Below are 23,882 nucleotides of genomic sequence, written 5' to 3' on the forward strand. Positions count from 1 at the left end.
TTGTTAAACAATCATTAATTTATTAAATTCAATAAAGAACATAACACATTTTGAACCTATCAAATAATTATAATCTTTCCCTAACGAAAACATTCAGCAATATCTCTAATTACTGCAACCGTTTATGGAAAGTGGCAAAGGTTCTGTATTAAAGATTCTCTGAACATAAAAAATAAGTGTTATTTCAAAACATGGAACAAGTTCAGTACAAAGATTATATATTTCTATAAACGTTATTTGTATCGCGTCTTCTGATCGGTTTTTAGGATGTGTTTGAAGTTTTATCATACATGCATAGTGATGATATAGGTACATTTTAGTGATGCGTGAAAAGTTTCTGAAAGATAAGTTAGGCCTAATCACCCGTGGTCAACTCAAATTGCAATTGCGCTCTTTTTGGACGGCAATTTTTTCCACGCAATCTTCGAGATTCTGAAGATGAGGAACATTATATATGCATGTGCTTCAGATCGAGTAACCGGAAGTTATATTTCAGATGTAGAAAAGAGTAAATCGAGTTGACCTCTGGTAAGCAAAAACGAAAGAAATGGAAATAACTCTAAAAATCATGCGTTGTAAACCGTCGAACAATTCACCTTTTAATCACTTGATGATCATGCTACAACTACAACTATGATGATGATACTCATGTTTTGATTGTTGATCTCGGAGTTTATTCCTAAATTAAACCTCTGGTAACCGCAGGCTTTACTAAACCTTACGAGTTGGCGCTCGACTTTCATATTCGTTTTGACCTCAATTTAAAAATGTCAGTACAGACCTCAGAGTTTACCTCTGATCCTGTAATTTATCCTTGACCTCAGAGTTCAACCCAAATACACAGTTTTCTCGGACCACTTTCCCTTAGCTGAGAGTTCATCATTAACTCAAGTTTGTTAATTCTTGACCACCTCAGAGTTTATCATCTTGGTGATTGATAATCCTTGACCTCGGATTTATCCTTGATCGTGGGGTTCGTAGTTGATCTCGGGGTTTATCCTTGACCCTGGATTTATCCTTGACCTTAGAGTTCATCCTTGACCTCAAAGATCACAGACTTCATCCCCCATCCGCCTAGTTTGTCCTTGACCGCGGAGAATATGTATTCATACATAGTTAACACGAAAGTCAGTACACGTACAAAACAATATGTGAGTTTGCCCTCAACCCTGGATTTATCCTTGACCTTAGAGTTCATCCATGACCTCATAGATCACAGACTTCATCCCCCATCCGCCTAGTTTGTCCTTGACCTCGGAGAATATGTATTCATGCTGAGTTAACACGAAGGTCAGTACACGTACAAAACAATATGTGAGTTTGCCCTCAACCCTGGATTTATCCTTGGCCTTAGAGTTCATCCTTGACCTCAAAGATCACAGACTTCATCCCCCATCCGCCTAGTTTGTCCTTGACCTCGGAGAATATGTATTCATACTGAGTTAACACGAAGGTCAGTACACGTACAAAACAATATGTGGGTGTTATGAAGGAACGTCCGCGTGATTAGTCGTCACTTATATGGCGAACATTCTCCGGTTGTTCTAGTTCAGATGAAATTTCCATGGAATAGCAGTATGGATTTTGTTATATCTCGTGTTATATCTTGTAAATCATGCCAATGACATGTTAACAGTTGAAGAATGACTCCAAGCTTGACACCACTTGACACTGAAACTTTCGCATTAGCGAAAAAATCGAAATGATATCATAATCGTGAGTCTTCAGCACTTTTCGTACACGACATTGCAGGTGCTACGATTGGTGAAAAATGTCGAAGTTTCCGATTTTGATTTGAACTAAAATGCAAGTAGGTGTGTTCGGATCATTCACATAAGTTGTTATCGTATTTTTGGTCAATCCTTTTTCAGAATTCCATACTGTTTGTGACATTGATATCTATAAAATATTTTTTCTGGCGTCGTTCAATCACTCGGGTGGAGATGATTTAGAAATCAAATAACTGAAGGTACTGAGAGTTGAACAATTACTTTCCTGTGATTGTTTTCATTAGATGTCGCGTGTACAGTGAGACTGCCTTAACTCTTCGTCGAATTTCCCTTCATACGAAAATCTCCATTTTTTCATAATAATTCATGAGTTAAAGGGGGATCACTGTCGTGTGATAAAGGGAGACAACTCCAAGTGTAAAAGTTTTATTGCACCAGAGTGGTACGAGAACGACCCCACTTCATCCGCCTCCAGTTGGAAGGAGCGATACAAGTCACGGTGAATTCTCGCGAGAATGGACCTTGGAATCGACTTCGACCCTACAATAAACAAAGATGGAAATATATATAAAATGGTTAAAATACCTGTTTTTATAGCTACACAGAATGGAGAGTTATTTTTACAATAAAAGATGCTTCCATTTTCCAAAAATGAAAAATAAAATAATCCTTCAACATTTTACGGACTACCAGTAATTCCAAATTTATGAATTTTGCTTTTAAATATTTCTTAATTCCTAGAATTGAGACTACAATCATACAAATATAACAGAAAACACAATTTTTTCAATTTTCGGTAAGCGAATTTGCACAGATGATATATTTCAAGCTCAAATATCTCAAAAAGTAGTTCGAGAATATCCTATGTTTTGAGATATTTGAAATGTACTTAAATAATGCAACATATCTGTAAAAAATGACATGGGTTATTTCTCAAAAGTATGGAGCTACATTTAAGACGGCACGAAGGTGACTGAAACCTCTGTCTACAGTCAGTACTTTGCTACTGTCCCATTTGGTACTCAAACTCGCGGCCCAGAGGTGGCGATCGCGAGTTCCTAGGTTTCTCTCCACCACTGGCACGTGAATTTTCAAAGCAGTTGCCAGATACTGACAATCTGATCTACCAGAATAACTTGCTTGCAGTACTTTTAAACACATCAACGTCCATCTTACCTTGTGGTCAAACAGGGGATGTTTGGTACTACCAAGCATCCAGTGAATGCTCTTTATAGATTTGGCGGGAGAATCGCTCCGACTTAGCGGAGAAGGACTGCGGTCTACTTCCGGTTTGCTGGACTCGGACCGGAACTTCTGGCTGCTCATTACCCTGTATCCATGGAAACATGATCACATTAGTTTGATTATTATCAAACAAAATAGAACATAATATGCGTAAATAGTTTGAGTACTTAAGGACTCCGTAATCTATAACTAAATGGTAATTAAGTAATTAGCTATCTGTTGTATTTGAAATATAGTACATCTCTGATACATCTATAAAATGAACGTAGTTTTCTATTATCATTGTTATAGTTGGTAGTCATGGTAACCATCGGGAAATAGCCTAAATTAGTTAAATTTGAAGAATTTTGGCATAACTTTGATTTCATTTACAATTTAATTTTATATCGAGGAAGAAAATATGCAAAAAATAGAAGACAGTATAAAGTTTAAAAAAAATGTTTTTGCATTGGTTCATGCATGTAGACGTCATAAGTTTAACGTATACAAGACGGAAATACACTGTATAGGAATCTTTTGGTGTTGAATACACATGTAGTTCTTTTTTATTTTAAGCTTTTAAGCTCATCTGACATTTCAAGCACGTGGACATTTATTGTCACTTATTTTTGTCTGTATATGACGACGACTGATGTGTGAAGTAAACACGCGATGTATGTATTAATTATAATTGATTTCTGAATACACCCCTCACATAACTAATGACAGGGCCTGACTTCATCAAACAATGGAATCACCCACCTGTCTTAAACCTTAATTAGATTTCAACATTAACAATGACGTTCTACAATGAAAAACTTAAATAACAACACAGGCATTCGACATTGTTTTATGAACAAAGAAATGTCATTACTAATTTGATAATACAGTTTAAATGGTTAAACATCCACGAACGCCTGTGCCTTGAATACAATCACCTGTAATATCTCGAGGTCGAATCGGTTGAGTAAGTATATGGTACACATATGCGCGGGAATCCGTTGTGTCGTTACTATATTTGGAAGCCATTTTTTTCTCGGTTGAATCTTGATAAAAGACGTCAATGTACATATATACACCTGTTAAATGTTGATCAAGCGATATCTTAGTCTAAATAAGGTGTTAAATTCCTGAGGGTTGTGGCAAAAATCAAAGATATATGTAATTTTGCGCGTTTTCGATCGAACCTTGATTAACACCTGGGGTATACATTTATAAGCTAGCGATATATTTAGTAACACTTCTCAATATCCGATAGGTAATTAAGGACGACGTAATAAGAAAAAAAAACATGTTTAGGAAAATCTTGATTAATATAATATTGATTTTTGATTCTGCAAAAGTCGTTGCAATTCCGAAGGGAAAAAGAAACAAAAAAACTTTCCAAAAATATCTGACACTTCCCGTTGTTTTATTGTCGCGGGTCAACATGCATACTCCAGAGGTTACTATCACCGGCGTTATATCAACCCCTAGACTATCTCATAAGAAAACTAGAGGCAGTCCAGGAGAAATAATATATAAAAATAAAAGAATATATAAGAACACCTGCGTGATGTAATCGGGAACCTTCGGCACGTAATAAAAATAATTTCTCATTCACGGAAGTACCGATCGAGGTTCCCGATTGATGCATGGTGATGGTGTCGCCACCTCACGGATATTACACTCACCTGCTGAATCCGTCATCCGTCCTCTCGCGACTTGTCCACGGAGTCCGTCGGGGAGTGATGGCCGCGTGCTTGAATCTCGGCACGAGCATGTTGACTTGTCTGTCTGTTTGGGCGTATGTCTGTGGGGGGTTAATCATGCGGATAACAGGACCCAGTTCCGGTATCTTCACCGCCTCTTCGTAACCATAACGACTGTACACCTTCTCGTCCACGTCGAGAGGTACATGTTCAAGGTCTTCACGTGAGATACTAATACGCGGAAGGCGGTACTGAATCACGTGCTCTACTTCCTGTTCATCGTCCACAAATGAACGCTCTCTGCTGACCGCTGGTCGTTTCTCTCCTTGTATACTTCTCGCTGTTTTTGACCACCTACAACAGATAGATATATCAAAGGTCATAGGTCATTGTGCAGTAGGGTAATAGCCCTTCAATAATATTAACAACGGGTTGTGATTCTAATACTGACTTTTTATATCACTGTATAGCTCGCAACTTATCGTGGTGGAATGATGTAACTGAATGACGTCTACCTGTAATGTTTAAGTGAAGGTGTAACGTCTACCTGTAGTTTTACGTGAGGGTATGGCCTCTAACTGTAGTGTTACGTAATAAGGGTGTGGTGCCTACCTGTAGTGTTACGTAAGGGTGTGATGTCTACCTGTAGTGTACTGTGTTACGTAAGGGTGTGATGTCTACCTGTAGTGTTACGTAAGGGTGTGATGTCTACCTGTAGTGTTACGTAAGGGTGTGATGTCTACCTGTAGTGTTACGTAAGGGTGTGATGTCTACCTGTAGTGTTACGTAAGGGTGTGATGTCTACCTGTAGTGTTACGTAAGGGTGTGATGTCTACCTGTAGTGTTACGTAAGGGTGTGATGTCTACCTGTAGTGTTACGTAAGGGTGTGATGTCTACCTGTAGTGTTACGTAAGGGTGTGATGTCTACCTGTAGTGTTACGTAAGGGTGTGATGTCTACCTGTAGTGTTACGTAAGGGTGTGATGTCTACCTGTAGTGTTACGTGGGGGTGTGATGTCTACCTGTAGTGTTACGTAAGGGTGTGATGTCTACCTGTAGTGTTACGTAAGGGTGTGATGTCTACCTGTAGTGTTACGTAAGGGTGTGATGTCTACCTGTAGTGTTACGTAAGGGTGTGATGTCTACCTGTAGTGTTACGTAAGGGTGTGATGTCTACCTGTAGTGTTACGTAAGGGTGTGATGTCTACCTGTAGTGTTACGTAAGGGTGTGATGATGTCTACCTGTAGTGTTACGTAAGGGTGTGATGTCTACCTGTAGTGTTACGTAAGGGTGTGATGTCTACCTGTAGTGTTACGTAAGGGTGTGATGTCTACCTGTAGTGTTACGTAAGGGTGTGATGTCTACCTGTAGTGTTACGTAAGGGTGTGATGTCTACCTGTAGTGTTACGTAAGGGTGTGGTGTCTACCTGTAGTGTTACGTAAGGGTGTGATGTCTACCTGTAGTGTTACGTAAGGGTGTGATGTCTACCTGTAGTGTTACGTAAGGGTGTGATGTCTACCTGTAGTGTTACGTAAGGGTGTGATGTCTACCTGTAGTGTTACGTAAGGGTGTGATGTCTACCTGTGTAGTTTTACGTAAGGGTGTGATGTCTACCTGTAGTGTTACGTAAGGGTGTGATGTCTACCTGTAGTTTTACGTAAGGGTGTGATGTCTACCTGTAGTGTTACGTAAGGTGTGATGTCTACCTGTAGTGTTACGTAAGGGTATGACCTCTACCTGTAATGTTACATAAGGGTATGACCTCTACCTGTAGTATTACATAAGGGTGTGATGTCTACCTGTAGTTTTACGTGAGAGTATGACCTATATAGTTTATCTGAGTGTATGACTCTTATAGTTTATCTGAGTGTATAACCTGTATGAGTGTAAGACCTGTATGAGTGTAAGACCTGTATAGTTTACCTGTGTATGACCTGTATAGTTTACCTGAGTGTATGACCTGTATAGTTTACCTAGTGTTATGACCTGTATAGTTTCCTGAGTGTATGACCTGTATAGTTTACCTGAGTGTATGACATGTATAGTTTACCTGAGTGTATGACCTGTATAGTTTACCTAGTGTATGACATGTATAGTTTACCTGAGTGTATGACCAGTTTATGAGTGTATACCTGAGTTACCTAGTGTATGACCTGTATAGTTTACCTGAGTGTATGACCTGTATAGTTTACCTGAGTGTATGACCTGTATAGTTTACCTGAGTGTATGACCTGTATAGTTTACCTGAGTGTATGACCTGTGTAGTTTACCTGAGTGTATGACCTTATTGTATAGTTTACCTGAGTGTATGACCTGTATAGTTTACCTGAGTGTATGACCTGTTTACCTGAGTGTATGACCTGTATAGTTTACCTGAGTGTATGACCTGTATAGTTTACCTGAGTGTATGACCTGTATAGTTTACCTGAGTGTATGTTACCTAGTGTAAACTGTATAGTTTACCTGAGTGTATGACCTGTATAGTTTACCTTAGTGTATGACCTTATAGTTTACCTGAGTGTATGACCTGTATAGTTTACCTGAGTGTATGACCTGTATATTTACCTGAGTGTATGACCTGTATAGTTTACCTGAGTGTATGACCTGTATAGTTTACCTGAGTGTATGACTGTATAGTTTACCTGAGTGTATTACCTGTATAATTTACCTGAGTGTATGACCTGTATAGTTTACCTGAGTGTATGACCTGTTAGTTTACCTGAGTGTATGACTGTATAGTTTACCTGAGTGTATGACCTATTGTATAGTTTACCTGAGTGTATGACCTGTATAGTTTACCTGAGTGTATGACCTGTATAGTTTACCTGAGTGTATGACCTGTATAGTTTACCTGAGTGTATGACCTGTATAGTTTACCTGAGTGTATGACCTGTATAGTTTACCTGAGTGTATGACCTGTATAGTTTACCTGAGTGTATGACATGTATAGTTTTACCTGAGTGAGTGTATAGTTTACCTGAGTGTATGACTGTTAGTTTACCTGAGTGTATGACCTGTATAGTTTACCTGAGTGTATGACCTGTATAGTTTACCTGAGTGTATGACCTGTATAGTTTACCTGAGTGTATGACCTGTATAGTTTACCTGAGTGTATGACCTGTATAGTTTACCTGAGTGTATGACCTGTATAGTTTACCTGAGTGTATGACCTGTATAGTTTACCTGAGTGTATGACCTGTATAGTTTACCTGAGTGTATGACCTGTATAGTTTACCTGAGTGTATGACCTGTATAGTTTACCTGAGTGTATGACCTGTATAGTTTACCTGAGTGTATGACCTGTATAGTTTACCTGAGTGTATGACCTGTATAGTTTACCTGAGTGTATGACCTGTATAGTTTACCTGAGTGTATGACCTGTATAGTTTACCTGAGTGTATGACCTGTATAGTTTACCTGAGTGTATGACCTGTATAGTTTACCTTAGTGTATGACCTGTATAGTTTACCTGAGTGTATGACCTGTATAGTTTACCTGAGTGTATGACCTGTATAGTTTACCTGAGTGTATGACCTGTATTAGTTTACCTGAGTGTATGACCTGTATAGTTTTACCTGAGTGTATGACCTGTATAGTTTACCTGAGTGTATGACCTGTATAGTTTACCTGAGTGTATGACCTGTATAGTTTACCTGAGTGTATGACCTGTATAGTTTACCTGAGTGTATGACCTGTAATAGTTTACCTGGGTGTATGACCTGTATAGTTTACCTGAGTGTATGACCTGTATAGTTTACCTGAGTGTATGACCTGTATATTTTACCTGAGTGTATGACCTGTATAGTTTACCTGAGTGTATGACCTGTATAGTTTACCTGAGTGTATGACCTGTATAGTTTACCTGAGTGTATGACCTGTATAGTTTACCTGAGTGTATGACCTGTATAGTTTACCTGAGTGTATGACCTGTATAGTTTACCTGAGTGTATGACCTGTATAGTTTACCTGAGTGTATGACCTGTATATTTTACCTGAGTGTATGACCTGTGTAGTTTACCTGAGTGTATGACCTGTATAGTTTACCTGAGTGTATGACCTGTATAGTTTACCTGAGTGTATGACCTGTATAGTTTACCTGAGTGTATGACCTGTATAGTTTACCTGAGTGTATGACCTGTATAGTTTACCTGAGTGTATGACCTGTATAGTTTACCTGAGTGTATGACCTGTATAGTTTACCTGAGTGTATGACCTGTATAATTTACCTGAGTGTATGACCTGTATAGTTTACCTGAGTGTATGACCTGTATAGTTTACCTGAGTGTATGACCTGTATAGTTTACCTGAGTGTATGACCTGTATAGTTTACCTGAGTGTATGACCTGTATAGTTTACCTGAGTGTATGACCTGTATAGTATTACCTGAGTGTATGACCTGTATAGTTTACCTGAGTGTATGGCCTGTATAGTTTACCTGAGTGTATGACCTGTATAGTTTACCTGAGTGTATGTCTGTATGACCTGTATAGTTTACCTGAGTGTATGACCTGAATAGTTTACATGAGTGTACGACCTGTATAGTTTACCTGAATGTATGACCTGTATAGTTTACCTGAATGTATGACCTGTATAGTTTACCTGAGTGTTTGACCTGTATAGTTTACCTGGGTGTTTGACCTGTATAGTTTTACCTGAGTGTATGACCTGTATATTTTACCTGAGTGTATGACCTGTATAGTTTACCTGAGTGTATGACCTGTATAGTTTACCTGAGTGTGTGACCTGTATATTACCTGGTGTATGACCTGTATAGTTTACCTGAGTGTATGACCTGTATAGTTTACCTGAGTGTATGACCTGTATAATTTACCTGAGTGTATGACCTGTATAGTTTACCTGAGTGTATGACCTGTATAGTTTAACTGAGTGTATGACCTGTATAATTTACCTGAGTGTAACACCTTTATAGTTTACCTGAGTGTATGACCTGTATATTTTACCTGAGTGTATGACCTGTATATTTTTACCTGAGTGTATGACCTGTATAGTTTCCTGAGTGTGTATGACCTGTATAGTTTACCTGAGTGTAATGACCTGTATAGTTTACCTGAGTGTATGACCTGTATATTACCTGAGTGTATGACCTGTATAGTTTACCAGTGAGTGTATGACCTGTATATTTTACCTGAGTGTATGACCTGTGTAGTTTTTACCTGAGTGTATGACCTGTATAGTTTACCTGAGTGTATGACCTGTATATTTACCTGTTATGACCTGAGTGTATGACCTGTGTAGTTTACCTGAGTGTATGACCTGTATAGTTTTACCTGAGTGTATGACCTGTGTATTTACCTGAGTGTATGACCTGTATAGTTTACCTGAGTTACCCTGAGTGTATGACCTGTTATTACCTGAGTGTATGACCTGTGTAGTTTACCTGAGTTTATGACCTGTATAGTTTACCTGAGTGTATGACCTGTATAGTTTTTTTACCTGAGTGTATGACCTGTGTAGTTTACCTGAGTGTATGACCTGTATAGTTTACCTGAGTGTATGACCTGTATAGTTTACCTGAGTGTATGACCTGTGTAGTTTACCTGAGTGTATGACCTGTGTAGTTTACCTGAGTTTATGACCTGTGTAGTTTACCTGAGTTTATGACCTGTGTAGTTTACCTGAGTGTATGACCTGTATAGTTTACCTGAGTGTATGACCTGTGTAATTTACCTGAGTGTAAGACATGTGTAGTTTACCTGAGAGTATGACCTGTATATTTTACCTGAGTGTATGACCTGTATAGTTTACATGAGTGTATGACCTGTGTAGTTTACCTGAGTGTATGGCCTGTGTAGTTTACCTGAGTTTATGACCTGTGTAGTTTACCTGAGTGTATGACCTGTATAGTTTACCTGAGTGTATGACTTGTATAGTTTACCTGAGTGTATGACCTGTATACCTGAGTGTATGGCCTGTATAGTTTACCTGAGTGTATGGCCTGTGTAGTTTACCTGAGTTTATGACCTGTGTAGTTTACCTGAGTGTATGACCTGAGTATATTACCTGAGTGTATGACCTGTATAGTTTACCTGAGTGTATGACCTGTATAGTTTACCTGAGTGTATGACCTGTATAGTTTACCTGAGTGTATGACCTGTATAGTTTACCTGAGTGTATGACCTGTATAGTTCACCTGAGTGTATGACCTGTGTAGTTTACCTGAGTGTATGACCTGTATAAGTTACCTGAGTGTATGACCTGTATATTTCACCTGAGTGTATGACTTGTATAGTTTACCTGAGTGTATGACCTGTAAAGTTTACCTGAGTGTATGGCCTGTATAGTTTACCTGAGTGTATGACCTGTATAGTTCACCTGAGTGTATGACCTGTATAGTTTACCTGAGTGTATGATGACCATCGAATGGATCAGCCTGTATGGCTGGTAAAGCCAAACAAAGTCCTGTGTTGACCGACATTTCCCTATAACCTGGTTACGGTCTTCGGTCCATGTGTGAAAATGCTCTAACGTCCTATCATAATTAGGACAGGTCTTGTCCGTACAGTGTTATTAATACAGAATATTTGTATTTTAGGACGGCCAAGGTTGGTCCGATGTACACAATATTTTAGGATAGTATAGATTAATCCAGTACATGCAGCACGTTCTAAACCCACAATTCTTTATTTTAGGAATGTGTATATTTGTCCATTTTCTTAAACACACTGTTTCTGTATTTTATAGATTTCTCGAATGACCTAAACACACAAGTCCTATATTTTAGGACGAATGAGATTAGCACTGTATCCTTAACACAAAATTCCCTGTACATTAGGATAGACCTTCCTTATAACATATGTTTTGTCTCGTGCTCGTCCTCCCCGTTACATATTTTCTGTTAAATCCAATTTGTAATGTTTAGTCATTAAGTAATTCTTCTTGAGACACTATCCTTTATGTCTTAAATAGGTCCAACTAAGAATGGTAACACAAACTGCTCGCCTTATAACACTATCCCGACAAATCCCGACACACTCACTATTCGTTAAGCTTCCCCACCCAGGGGATATATATGTCACTGTATCCCGGGGGACACAGACACCACGATAAAAACAAGGTTGTTAAATGTCGTAGTTTAACCAACTAGACTGTCTCGGCGGTCCTAATCAGTTTTGTTAATGGTACTCGGGCCAGTAGCGCGGATTTAACGCTTCTGTGTGACTGGGCAGGAACAATGCCAGTAGAGTTTAACACTATGACAACTTCCATTGGTAAAAATCATACATAAAGACGTGCTTAGCATACACAATAAAAAACATTCTAAAATATTTAAACTTTAAAAAGACTATCTCAAACCAAATAAATATCTCATCTATATCTTAATATTGTTCAAACTATATGATAAATCAGACAATTTATTTGTTGAGGGTATATTTATGTTAGTGTGGGGAGATAGAATCGTTCGGGTTTTCTAACTGAAGCTGACAATGCTTATTTAAATATACACAGTAAGGATTATAACATTAACTGTTAATTAACCGTACAGGTCGGTCGTTATCGATCTAATGGCGTAAACATGTGGCGATTTTCGTATTAGGTGCGTGAATCAATATTGTCATTGGATTTATGATTTATTCATTTCGAGTTAAATGTTTTAATCTGCTGTGTTAATAGCTTTTTGTCTGACCTATATCTGTATACTACTACATGTACAACAGGGATACTGTGGACTTTTCTTTCTGTATTTTTACATGTACAAATATAAATCAGAGTATAAATTAAAGATTACCTTGAATGGTTTTGTTATGTTATGGAGATATCACTCAATAATCGGATTGTCTTTAAACCGCTCCGTTTATGTTAGTATTTTAAATGAATCGCAAAGCGGTATGTGAAGAAAATAACTCTGCTGTTTGTCAAATCATTCCAAGATATATTAGCCAATCAGAATCGACGTTTCATAAGACAACGTCATTTTTATGTAATGGGATGAAAGAATAAAGTTTAAGCTAGATACATTTTGTCGTTGTTTTTTTATTGACGCTATGATACATTTTGATGTTGTGTGTTGATGCTCTGATACATTTTGTCGTTGTGTGTTGATGCTGTGATACATTTTGTCGTTGTGTGTTGATGCTGTGATACATTTTGTCGTTGTGTGTTGATGCTCTGATACATTTTGTTGTTGTGTGTTGATGCCATGATACATTTTGTCGTTGTGTGTTGATGCTCTGATACATTTTGTTGTTGTGTGTTGATGCTATGATACATTTTGTTGTTGTGTGTTGATGCTCTGATACATTTTGTCGTTGTGTGTTGATGCTCTGATACATTTTGTTGTTGTGTGTTGATGCCATGATACATTTTGTCGTTGTGTGTTGATGCTCTGATACATTTTGTCGTTGTGTGTTGATGCTCTGATACATTTTGTCGTTGTGTGTTGATGCTCTGATACATTTTGTCGTTGTGTTGACGCTATGATACATTTTGTCGTTGTGTGTTGATGCTCTGATATATTTTGTCGTTGTGTTGACGCTATGATATATTTTGTCGTTGTGTTGACGCTATGATACATTTTGTCGTTGTGTTGACGCTATGATACTTTTCGTTGTGTATTGACGCTATGATACATTTTGTCGTTGTGTATTGACGCTATGATACTTTTTTCGTTTGTGACGCGATACATTTGTCGTTGTGTATTGACGCTATGATACATTTTGTCGTTGTGTATTGACGCTATGATACATTTTGTCGTTGTGTATTGACGCTATGATACATTTTGTCGTTGTGTATTGACGCTATGATACTTTTTTGTCGTTGTGTATTGACGCTATGATACATTTTGTCGTTGTGTATTGACGCTATGATACATTTTGTCGTTGTGTATTGACGCTATGATACATTTTGTCGTTGTGTGTTGACGCTATGATACATTTTGTTGTTGTGTATTGACGCTATGATACATTTCGTCGTTGTTGTGTATTGACGCTATGATACATTTCGTCGTTGTTGTGTATTGGCGCTATGATACATTTTGTCGTTGTGTATCGTTGTTATATTGACGCTATGATACATTGACGCTATGATACATTTGTGTTGTGTATTGACGCTATGATACATTTCGTCGTTGTTGTGTATTGGCGCTATGATACATTTTGTCGTTGTGTATTGACGCTATGATACTTTTTTTTTCGTTGTGTATTGACGCTATGATACATTTTGTCGTTGTGTGTTGACGCTATGATCCATTTTTTCGTTGTGTATTGAAGCTATGATACATTTTATCGTTGTATGTTGACGCTATGACACATTTGTCATTGTGTAAATTGACGCTATGATAAATTTTGTCGTTGTGTGTTGACGCTATGATACATTTTGTCGTTGTGTATTGACGCTATGATACATTTTGTCGTTGTGTATTGACGCTATGATACATTTTGTCGTTGTGTATTGACGCTATGATACATTTTGTCGTTGTGTGTTGACGCTATGATACATTTTGTCGTTGTGTTTGTCGTTGTGTATTGACGCTATGATACATTTTGTCGTTGTGTATTGACGCTATGATACATTTTGTCGTTGTGTATTGACGCTATGATACATTTTGTCGTTGTGTATTGACGCTATGATACATTTTGTCGTTGTTGTATATTGACGCTATGATACATTTTGTCGTTGTTTGTGTTGACGCTATGATACATTTCATCGTTGTGTATTGATGCTATGATATATTTTGTCGTTGTGTTGGCGCTATGATACATTTTGTCGTTGTGTATTGACGCTATGATACTTTTTTTTCGTTGTGTATTGACGCTATGATACATTTTGTCGTTGTGTGTTGACGCTATGATACATTTTGTCGTTGTGTATTGACGCTATGATACATTTTGTCGTTGTGTGTTGACGCTATGATACATTTTGTCGTTGTGTATTGACGCTATGATACATTTTGTCGTTGTATGTTGACGCTATGATACATTTTGTCGTTTGTGTATTGACGCTATGATACATTTTGTCGTTGTGTATTGACGCTATGATACATTTTGTCGTTGTGTGTATTGACGCTATGATACATTTTGTCGTTGTGTGTTGACGCTATGATACATTTTGTCGTTGTGTATTGATGCTATGATACATTTTTGTCGTTGTGTGTTGACGCTATGATACATTTTGTCGTTGTGTATTGACGCTATGATACATTTTGTCGTTGTGTGTTGACGCTATGATACATTTTGTCGTTGTGTATTGACGCTATGATACATTTTGTCGTTGTGTGTTGACGCTATGACACATTTGTCATTGTGTATATTGACGCTATGATACATTTTGTCGTTATGTGTTGACGCTATGATACATTTTATCGTTGTGTATTGAAGCTATGATATATTTTGTCGTTGTGTTGACGCTATGATACATTTTGCCGTTGTGTGTTGACGCTATGATACATTTTGTCATTGTGTAAATTGACGCTATGATAAATTTTGTCGTTGTGTGTTGACGCTATGATACATTTTGTCGTTGTGTGTTGACGCTATGATACATTTTGTCGTTGTGTATTGACGCTATGATACATTTTGTCGTTGTGTATTGACGCTATGATACATTTTGTCGCTGTGTATTGACGCTATTATACATTTTGCCGTTGTGTATTGATGCCATGATACGTGATCAATTCTCCCTATATCTATGAATGACATGATATTTTAAAAGCAATTCATGCTTCTTTCGTCCTTTGCAATTATAATTAGCATTGGAGCAAATATCAATTTTATTGACGCCCTGCCATCATCGCAACGTCTCGGAGAAATTTCCGGCAGTCCGAAGATTACCGGAAATTTCTCCGAGATGTTGCGATTAATGTATTGCCATGTGTAATGCGCACACACTGTATGAGAAATCTATCACATGTACACAGTTTATCGTTGTGTGTTGACGTTTTGATTTATTTTTTAGGTACTGACATTGATAAATCCAGTCGTGTGCTGACGTTAGGTGATATGTGTTATCGGAATGTGTAAACATCAGCTTTATTCATGTAATAGAAACGCTTTGATTTATTTTGATTTGTATCGAATTACATGCTACTTATACATTAGTATATCAGTAGAAGATATACCCGTATTTTAAATCTTTATTCAATTACTAAACTCGATCTATTCAGTCGTAAGTCGTTTTGAATCCGCCGAATTTAATTTAAAAGGCAAATGGATGGAAATTAACTAATGGTCACGAGAGTAATACGTCAATAACAAAGCCTGTAATGTATCTCCCTTTAAACCCAGGTTTTTAAGTGCCCCTGTGGGTGGAGTAGTTTTATGTATAATTAGGCACACCGGACCGATATATGTTTTTGGAACGAAATAATAGAACTGAAGAAAGTTCCAACCAATCTCTGTCCAATCAACAGAAAAATATCGTCTGTGTATTCCGATATCTATAAACCACAAAGAATAGCGGTGACAGGTTTGATTCTAGACGAACACTCTTCAAATAGATAAATGTACGCATCAAAGATTTAAAAACTCATAAAGGAAGGGAAGGTAAATGTCAAAAAATAAAAAGTATAGTGTGAAACAAAAGTAATCGATCCGTGTCTGGTGAAGGTAATCTGACTGTCGTTTCATTGATTTGACCGTGACTGTGTAGGTAACTGCTTGGTTTCTTGTTTGACCGTGTCTGTGTAGGTAACTGCTTGGTTTCTTGTTTGACCGTGACTGTGTAGGTAACTGCTTGGTTTCTTGTTTGACCGTGACTGTGTAGGTAACTGCTTGGTTTCTTGTTTGACCGTGACTGTGTAGGTAACTGCTTGTTTCTTGTTTGACCGTGACTGTGTAGGTAACTGCTTGGTTTCTTGTTTGACCGTGACTGTGTAGGTAACTGCTTGGTTTCTTGTTTGACCGTGACTGTGTAGGTAACTGCTTGGTTTCTTGTTTGACCGTGTCTGTGTAGGTAACTGCTTGGTTTCTTGTTTGACCGTGACTGTGTAGGTAACTGCTCGGTTTCTTGTTTGACCGTGACTGTGTAGGTAACTGCTTGGTTTCTTGTTTGACCGTGACTGTGTGTAGGTAACTGCTTGGTTTCTTGTTTGTCCCTGACTGTGTAGGTAACTGCTTGGTTTCTTGTTTGTCCCTGACTGTGTAGGTAACTGCTTGGTTTCTAGTTTGTCCCTGACTGTGTAGGTAACTGCTTGGTTTCTTGTTTGTCCCTGACTGTGTAGGTAACTGCTTGGTTTCTTGTTTGACCGTGACTGTGTAGGTAACTGCTTGGTTTCTTGTTTGTCCCTGACTGTGTAGGTAACTGCTTGGTTTCTTGTTTGACTGTGACTGTGTAGGTAACTGCTTGGTTTCTTGTTTGTCCCTGACTGTGTAGGTAACTGCTTGGTTTCTTGTTTGACCCTGACTGTGTAGGTAACTGCTTGGTTTCTTGTTTGTCCCTGACTGTGTAGGTAACTGCTTGGTTTCTTGTTTGTCCCTGACTGTGTAGGTAACTGCTTGGTTTCTTGTTTGTCCCTGACTGTGTAGGTAACTGCTTGGTTTCTAGTTTGTCCCTGACTGTGTAGGTAACTGCTTGGTTTCTTGTTTGACCGTGACTGTGTAGGTAACTGCTTGGTTTCTTGTTTGACCGTGACTGTGTAGGTAACTGCTTGGTTTCTTGTTTTGACTGTGTGTGAAACAAAAGTATCTTGTTTGACCGTGACTGTGTAGGTAACTGCTTGGTTTCTTGTTTGACCGTGACTGTGTAGGTAACTGCTTGGTTTCTTGTTTGACCGTGACTGTGTAGGTAACTGCTTGGTTTCTTGTTTGACCGTGACTGTGTAGGTAACTGCTTGGTTTCTTGTTTGACCGTGACTGTGTAGGTAACTGCTTGGTTTCTTGTTTGTCCCTGACTGTGTAGGTAACTGCTTGGTTTCTTGTTTGTCCCTGACTGTGTAGGTAACTGCTTGGTTTCTTGTTTGTCCCTGACTGTGTAGATAACTGCTTGGTTTCTGTTTGTCCCGTGACTGTGTAGGTAACTGCTTGGTTTCTTGTTTGACCGTGACTGTGTAGGTAACTGCTTGGTTTCTTGTTTGACCGTGACTGTGTAGGTAACTGCTTGGTTTCTTGTTTGACCGTGACTGTGTAGGTAACTGCTTGGTTTCTTGTTTGACCGTGACTGTGTAGGTAACTGCTTGGTTTTCTAGTTTGTCCCTGACTGTGTAGGTAACTGCTTGGTTTCTTGTTTGACCGTGACTGTGTAGGTAACTGCTTGGTTTCTTGTTTGTCCCTGACTGTGTAGGTAACTGCTTGGTTTCTTGTTTGACCGTGACTGTGTAGGTAACTGCTTGGTTTCTTGTTTGACCGTGACTGTGTAGGTAACTGCTTGGTTTCTTGTTTGACCGTGACTGTGTAGGTAACTGCTTGGTTTCTTGTTTGACCGTGACTGTGTAGGTAACTGCTTGGTTTCTTGTTTGACCGTGACTGTGTAGGTAACTGCTTGGTTTCTTGTTTGTCCCTGACTGTGTAGGTAACTGCTTGGTTTCTTGTTTGTCCCTGACTGTGTAGGTAACTGCTTGGTTTCTAGTTTGTCCCTGACTGTGTAGGTAACTGCTTGGTTTCTTGTTTGTCCCTGACTGTGTAGGTAACTGCTTGGTTTCTTGTTTGTCCCTGACTGTGTAGGTAACTGCTTGGTTTCTTGTTTGACCGTGACTGTGTAGGTAACTGCTTGGTTTCTTGTTTGACCCCTGACTGTGTAGGTAACTGCTTGGTTTCTTGTTTGACTGTGACTGTGTAGGTAACTGCTTGGTTTCTTGTTTGACTGTGACTGTGTAGGTAACTGCTTGGTTTCTTGTTTGACCGTGACTGTGTAGGTAACTGCTTGGTTTCTTGTTTGACCGTGACTGTGTAGGTAACTGCTTGGTTTCTTGTTTGACTGTGACTGTGTAGGTAACTGCTTGGTTTCTTGTTTTGACTGTAACTGCTTGGTTTCTGTTTGACCGTGACTGTGTAGGTAACTTCTTGGTTTCTTGTTTGACTGTGACTGTGTAGGTAACTGCTTGGTTTCTTGTTTGACCGTGACTGTGTAGGTAACTGCTTGGTTTCTTGTTTGTCCCTGACTGTGTAGGTAACTGCTTGGTTTCTAGTTTGTCCGTGACTGTGTAGGTAACTGCTTGGTTTCTTGTTTGTCCCTGACTGTGTAGGTAACTGCTTGGTTTCTAGTTTGTCCCTGACTGTGTAGGTACCTGCTTGGTTTCTTGTTTGACAGTGACTGTGTAGACAACTGCTTGTTTCTTGTTTGTCCCTGACTGTGTAGGTAACTGCTTGGTTTCTTGTTTGATCGTGACTGTGTAGGTAACTGCTTGGTTTCTTGTTTGACCGTGACTGTGTATGTAACTGCTTGGTTTCTAGTTTGTCCCTGACTGTGTAGGTAACTGCTTGGTTTCTTGTTTGACCGTGACTGTGTAGGTAACTGCTTGGTTTCTTGTTTGTCCCTGACTGTGTAGGTAACTGCTTGGTTTCTAGTTTGTCCCTGACTGTGTAGGTAACTGCTTGGTTTCTTGTTTGTCCCTGACTGTGTAGGTAACTGCTTGGTTTCTTGTTTGACCGTGACTGTGTAGGTAACTGCTTGGTTTCTAGTTTGTCCCTGACTGTGTAGGTAACTGCTTGGTGACTGTGTAGGTAACTGCTTGGTTTCTTGTTTGACCGTGACTGTGTAGGTAACTGCTTGGTTTCTTGTTTGTCCCTGACTGTGTAGGTAACTGCTTGGTTTCTTGTTTGACCGTGACTGTGTAGGTAACTGCTTGGTTTCTTGTTTGACCGTGACTGTGTAGGTAACTGCTTGGTTTCTTGTTTGTCCGTGACTGTGTAGGTAACTGCTTGGTTTCTTGTTTGACCGTGCTGTGTAGGTAACTGCTTGGTTTCTTGTTTGTCCCTGACTGTGTAGGTAACTGCTTGGTTTCTAGTTTGTCCCTGACTGTGTAGGTAACTGCTTGGTTTCTTGTTTGTCCCTGACTGTGTAGGTAACTGCTTGGTTTCTAGTTTGTCCCTGACTGTGTAGGTAACTGCTTGGTTTCTTGTTTGTCCCTGACTGTGTGGGTAACTGCTTGGTTTTCTTGTTTGACCGTGTCTGTGTAGGTAACTGCTTGGTTTCTTGTTTGTCCGTGACTGTGTAGGTAACTGCTTGGTTTCTTGTTTGACCTGTGACTGTGTAGGTAACTGCTTGGTTTCTTGTTTGTCCCTGACTGTGTAGGTAACTGCTTGGTTTCTAGTTTGTCCCTGACTGTGTAGGTAACTGCTTGGTTTCTTGTTTGACCGTGACTGTGTAGGTAACTGCTTGGTTTCTTGTTTGACCGTGTCTGTGTAGGTAACTGCTTGGTTTCTTGTTTGACCTGTAACTGTTTACCTGACGTGTAGTAACTGCTTGGTGGTTTCTTGTTTGACCGTGACTGTGTAGGTAGGTTAACTGTCCTGACTGTGTAGGTAACTGCTTTGTTTGACCGTGACTGTTTAGATAACTGCTTGGTTTTTTGTTTGACCGGACTGTGTAGGTAACTGCTCGGTTTTTTGTTTGACCGTGACTGTGTAGGTAACTGCTTGATTTCTTGTTTGACCGTGACTGTGTAGGTAACTGTTTGGTTTCTTGTTTGACCGTGACTGTGTTGTCATTTTCCTGACCAGTAGATCGTAAATATCATGATTCAGTTGAACAATACTTCTATAAGGATTTTATACAGGATTTAAAAACAGTGCATATAAGAACAATTATTTACTTTCGATATGTTACATTATTTCAAACTTTTACTTACAAACTTTTGCTTAATCATTTTGATATGTAATAATATTACACTGAAATGTTATGCTCAATTTGTCTTACTTTGATGCTATTCGAAATTCTTTGATTTATTGTTGTCGCCTGAACTCTGTTTTCTTTTCATAAATCCTTATGAAAATAAAAAATTCATCTTGATCCATTACTTGACTTCGTCAAATTTCATTCCCAGAACGATGCAAGCTCTTCTTGATTTGTCAATATGAAAATTATGGCGCAAACTTGTTAGATGTGCAAAATGAATCCGATAGTGTCTCTAACCCCATACCATAGTGTATTCTGAACATGAGCGATACCTATTGGAATTGGTAAGTTAAATATTTTATAAAACTTATGAACACGAATCACTGCATTTTGAATACAGCTTATTTCTTCTTTATGTAACGACACGAATTGTTTGATTCATGAATCTCAAGTTAAACCTTTTTTCGTTCTCAAGTTAAACCTTTTTTCGTTCTCAAGTTACCTTTTTCGTTTGGCTTTCGTGAGCTTTGGGAGCGCCATTGTACATTTAACCATACACATATTCTTATCTTGATGAAAACATAAAACGTTGTTGATCAATATCAGCAATATTTATAAGGGGAGTAATTGAAACCTCTTCAAATTGCGCGCTCTTTACAGCATGTATTCACAGGGATATGAGAATTAGTACTCGTTAGTGCGTTTAGGGTGTCTAAAATGCTTGGTGGCCGTCGGTAAATTGATGAACGGTTGCAACTTTCTGTCAAGGTTATGAGAAATTGATTTCACAAACTTTTGATAAGAGTGTGGTGATCAAAAGTTTGGCATTAATAGTTTTAAGCACTGAAATTATCCATTGATTAAAATAGTAACACTGCATATCATTTTACTGACATCCGCATATTAGTTTACTTTTGTCTGCAAACCACTTCACACAAACATCACGCCTATCTAAAGCAATTTCATAACTTCTGTAAAACAATTGTGGTTTACAAATGTATCTTTATGATATTTCGAGATGGTCTTACGAAGACTAACTACATACTCTTCCTACATACACGATAATGTCTGTTCATCGTGCAGAGAAATCTGTTTTTCATCTCTTTGACTTGATTATATAACATACAAATAAACGACAGAATAGATAGAAGACCAATGTATTTTTTTAGTTTATAAAGCAATGAAAGAGGTAGACGCTTCATGGTTAGTGACGTCCACGTCCTCTTTACCTGTCATTTTAGCGACGACCACCAAGCATTTTATCCATCCGGAATGCACTTTATCCATCCGCTTTTACTTTACATGTATGGCCAACGCGATTTAACTGTATGGTAATAAAATAATTGAATTGAGCTGGTCGCCGGCCATCGACCAGATACCATTTGAATGAGAGTCTCGTAATAGGTAGAGTATACTAGTCATGTAGGCGGTAAGTCTCGCGTAGTCCGCTAAACCTGCCTATATTATTAGGCTTTTTTTTTTTTTACCTTATATTAGGAAAAAAAATAAAACTAAAAAAGCCTAATAATATAGGCAGGTTTAGCGGACTAAGTCTCGCGGTTTGCGTGATGAGCCATCCTCGATACTTCAGGGGTTACTGTCACTGACGTTATATCCACCCCTGGACTACCTCATAGTAAAACTGAAGGCACCCGAAGACACAGGTAATTTGATCCTTTGATGTAAATCAAAGGAATTGTATAACGGTGCAGTGTGGTTGACTGTTGCGTGTTGCTCTCTCTGTAGTCTTCAAAAGAAGTCTCTACAAGCCTGTGATTGGTCAGTTTTTTCTCCTGAACTGCTTTCAGTTTTACTATGAGATAGGCTATGGGTGGATACAACGTCAGTGATAGTAACCCACGGAGTATCGCTGATGGGGAGGGGTACGGAATGGAGGTACTGGGGTTATGTTGTGTATTATAGTTTATGTTTGGGTTATACATTGAACACTTAAGCTCAGTCGCCAATCCCCTATATACCATATATGGTGGGCCGGCTAAAGTTACTCATTTACATCAAGGTACGTACCTAGCCTGTCTACCGCCACTTCCCGCGCTTTGTACACCGACAGACGACATCCTCAAGGAATCCTCATCTCACCTGTACGTACACATATCTGTACAGGTAGTACAACTCTCACTTTGTACAAGTAACAAACAAACAGGTAACACGCCACAAAAATACAGGTAACACGCTCAGGTAATCAGCCTTAACTAAGCGGCCACGTGACTACAGGTAATATTGTAAGCTAGCGTTAAATCAGCGACGTTTCTTCATTGTTCGGGCATACGACGAATTAGTAAACAATGTGTATTCCAATTCATCGACCCATTTATAATGGCATTAAAGCCAGGGTTGATAATGACAGGTATAAACAGTACACATGTACATTGTATGTAACCGTTACTGTATATTTCTGTGTAAATCAGCTGGTTTATCGACGTGATTAAAAAGAATGAATTCTGGTTAATGAATTATTTTCACAAAGATTAATACCATTGAGCAAATACATATACACACAAAACATATCCCGGTCTGGAATTTTCGATTTAGAAACAGGAGATATAAACAGTCATGGTTCTCCATAAATTATTTTACATTTTCAAAATATTATGATTTACATTTTCATTTCAGTCCCATACGCAACCTCACCAAGAATAATTGGCATTCATCAGCTCAGTCTATGAATGCCAACGAAGGTCAACGAATTTCTTTTAGATATTTATATAAAATTATAATTGGAGAAAATAACTAATCTAACTCTTTTCTGTAAAAGGTCAACTTTCGGTTGTTCAAAGTTCAGAAGTGCAATTTTTCGAAAAAATCATTAAACAATTCTTCTTCTCAAGTTCTAGAAGGCCCAGAGACGATATTAGATGTAAAGCATGTTGACATAAATGGCTTCCAAGTTTGTAAATGTGAATGACTTTGACATTCATTCAAGGTCGCATGGGCCAAAAATCATCACCAAAATTTCAAATGACGTGTGAAGTTCTAGAAGGCCTAGAGAAATAATATTGGGTCTGTAGCGTGCTGACATAAATGCCTACTAAGTTTGATAAGGATGACATTGACCTTCATTCAAGGTCACAAGAGGCCAAAAATCTCATAAACTTAAATGACTTCTTGTAAAGTTCTAGAAAGCTTATAGATTTAATATTAGGCCTGTGGCATGCTGACATAAATGACTACCAAGTTTGTTAATATGAATGTCCTTGGCCTTCATTCAAGGTCACATGGGCCAAAAAAAATCTAAACAGCATCAAATGACTTTTGTGAAGTTCTTAAAGGCCTAGAGACCTAATATTAGGCCCTAACATGCTGACATTAATGACTAGCAAGGTTGTTTATATGATTGACCTTGGCATATGTTCAAGGTTACAGGGCCAAAAATTCAAAAATATTAAAAACACTTCTTGTCAAATTCTGAACAGCCTAGAGGCCTGAAATGGGACCTGTAGCATGTTCAGACAAATGGTTACCAATTCTGTCAATATGAATTACCGAAA

At 38.5% G+C, this 23,882-nt stretch overlaps 1 protein-coding gene across 2 annotated transcripts; it reads right to left on the reverse strand.

The window, feature by feature from the left end:
• LOC138310295 (uncharacterized) lies at nucleotides 1-22,606 on the reverse strand. Of its 2 annotated transcripts, none has more exons than XM_069251434.1 (4): nucleotides 22,402-22,606; nucleotides 4,628-4,999; nucleotides 2,907-3,060; nucleotides 1-2,270 (listed from the first exon to the last, which is right to left on the reverse strand). In XM_069251434.1, exons 1-4 carry the CDS (start codon nucleotides 22,449-22,451, stop codon nucleotides 2,157-2,159), a joined length of 690 nt encoding a protein of 229 aa, XP_069107535.1. In that variant the 5' UTR covers nucleotides 22,452-22,606; the 3' UTR covers nucleotides 1-2,156. The 2 variants fall into 2 exon arrangements, with proteins under 2 accessions (XP_069107535.1, XP_069107534.1); XM_069251433.1 differs by lacking the exon at nucleotides 22,402-22,606 and adding an exon at nucleotides 11,007-11,792.
• Between the last annotated feature and the right edge of the window lie 1,276 nt (nucleotides 22,607-23,882).

Source organism: Argopecten irradians, chromosome 16 (assembly GCF_041381155.1).
Source record: "Argopecten irradians isolate NY chromosome 16, Ai_NY, whole genome shotgun sequence".
Lineage (NCBI taxonomy): Eukaryota > Metazoa > Mollusca > Bivalvia > Pectinida > Pectinidae > Argopecten > Argopecten irradians.

Excerpts from the sequence above, each read along its gene's own strand:
- LOC138310295 (XM_069251433.1), bottom strand. The coding sequence starts at position 11,083 with ATGTCGGTCAACACAGGACTTTGTTTGGCTTTACCAGCCATACAGGCT. Across the intron at positions 5,000-11,006 it reads GATGGTCATCATACACTCAG|GTGGTCAAAAACAGCGAGAA; the intron begins GTAAACTATACA and ends TATCTGTTGTAG. Across the intron at positions 3,061-4,627 it reads ACGGATGACGGATTCAGCAG|GGTAATGAGCAGCCAGAAGT; the intron begins GTGAGTGTAATA and ends CCATGGATACAG.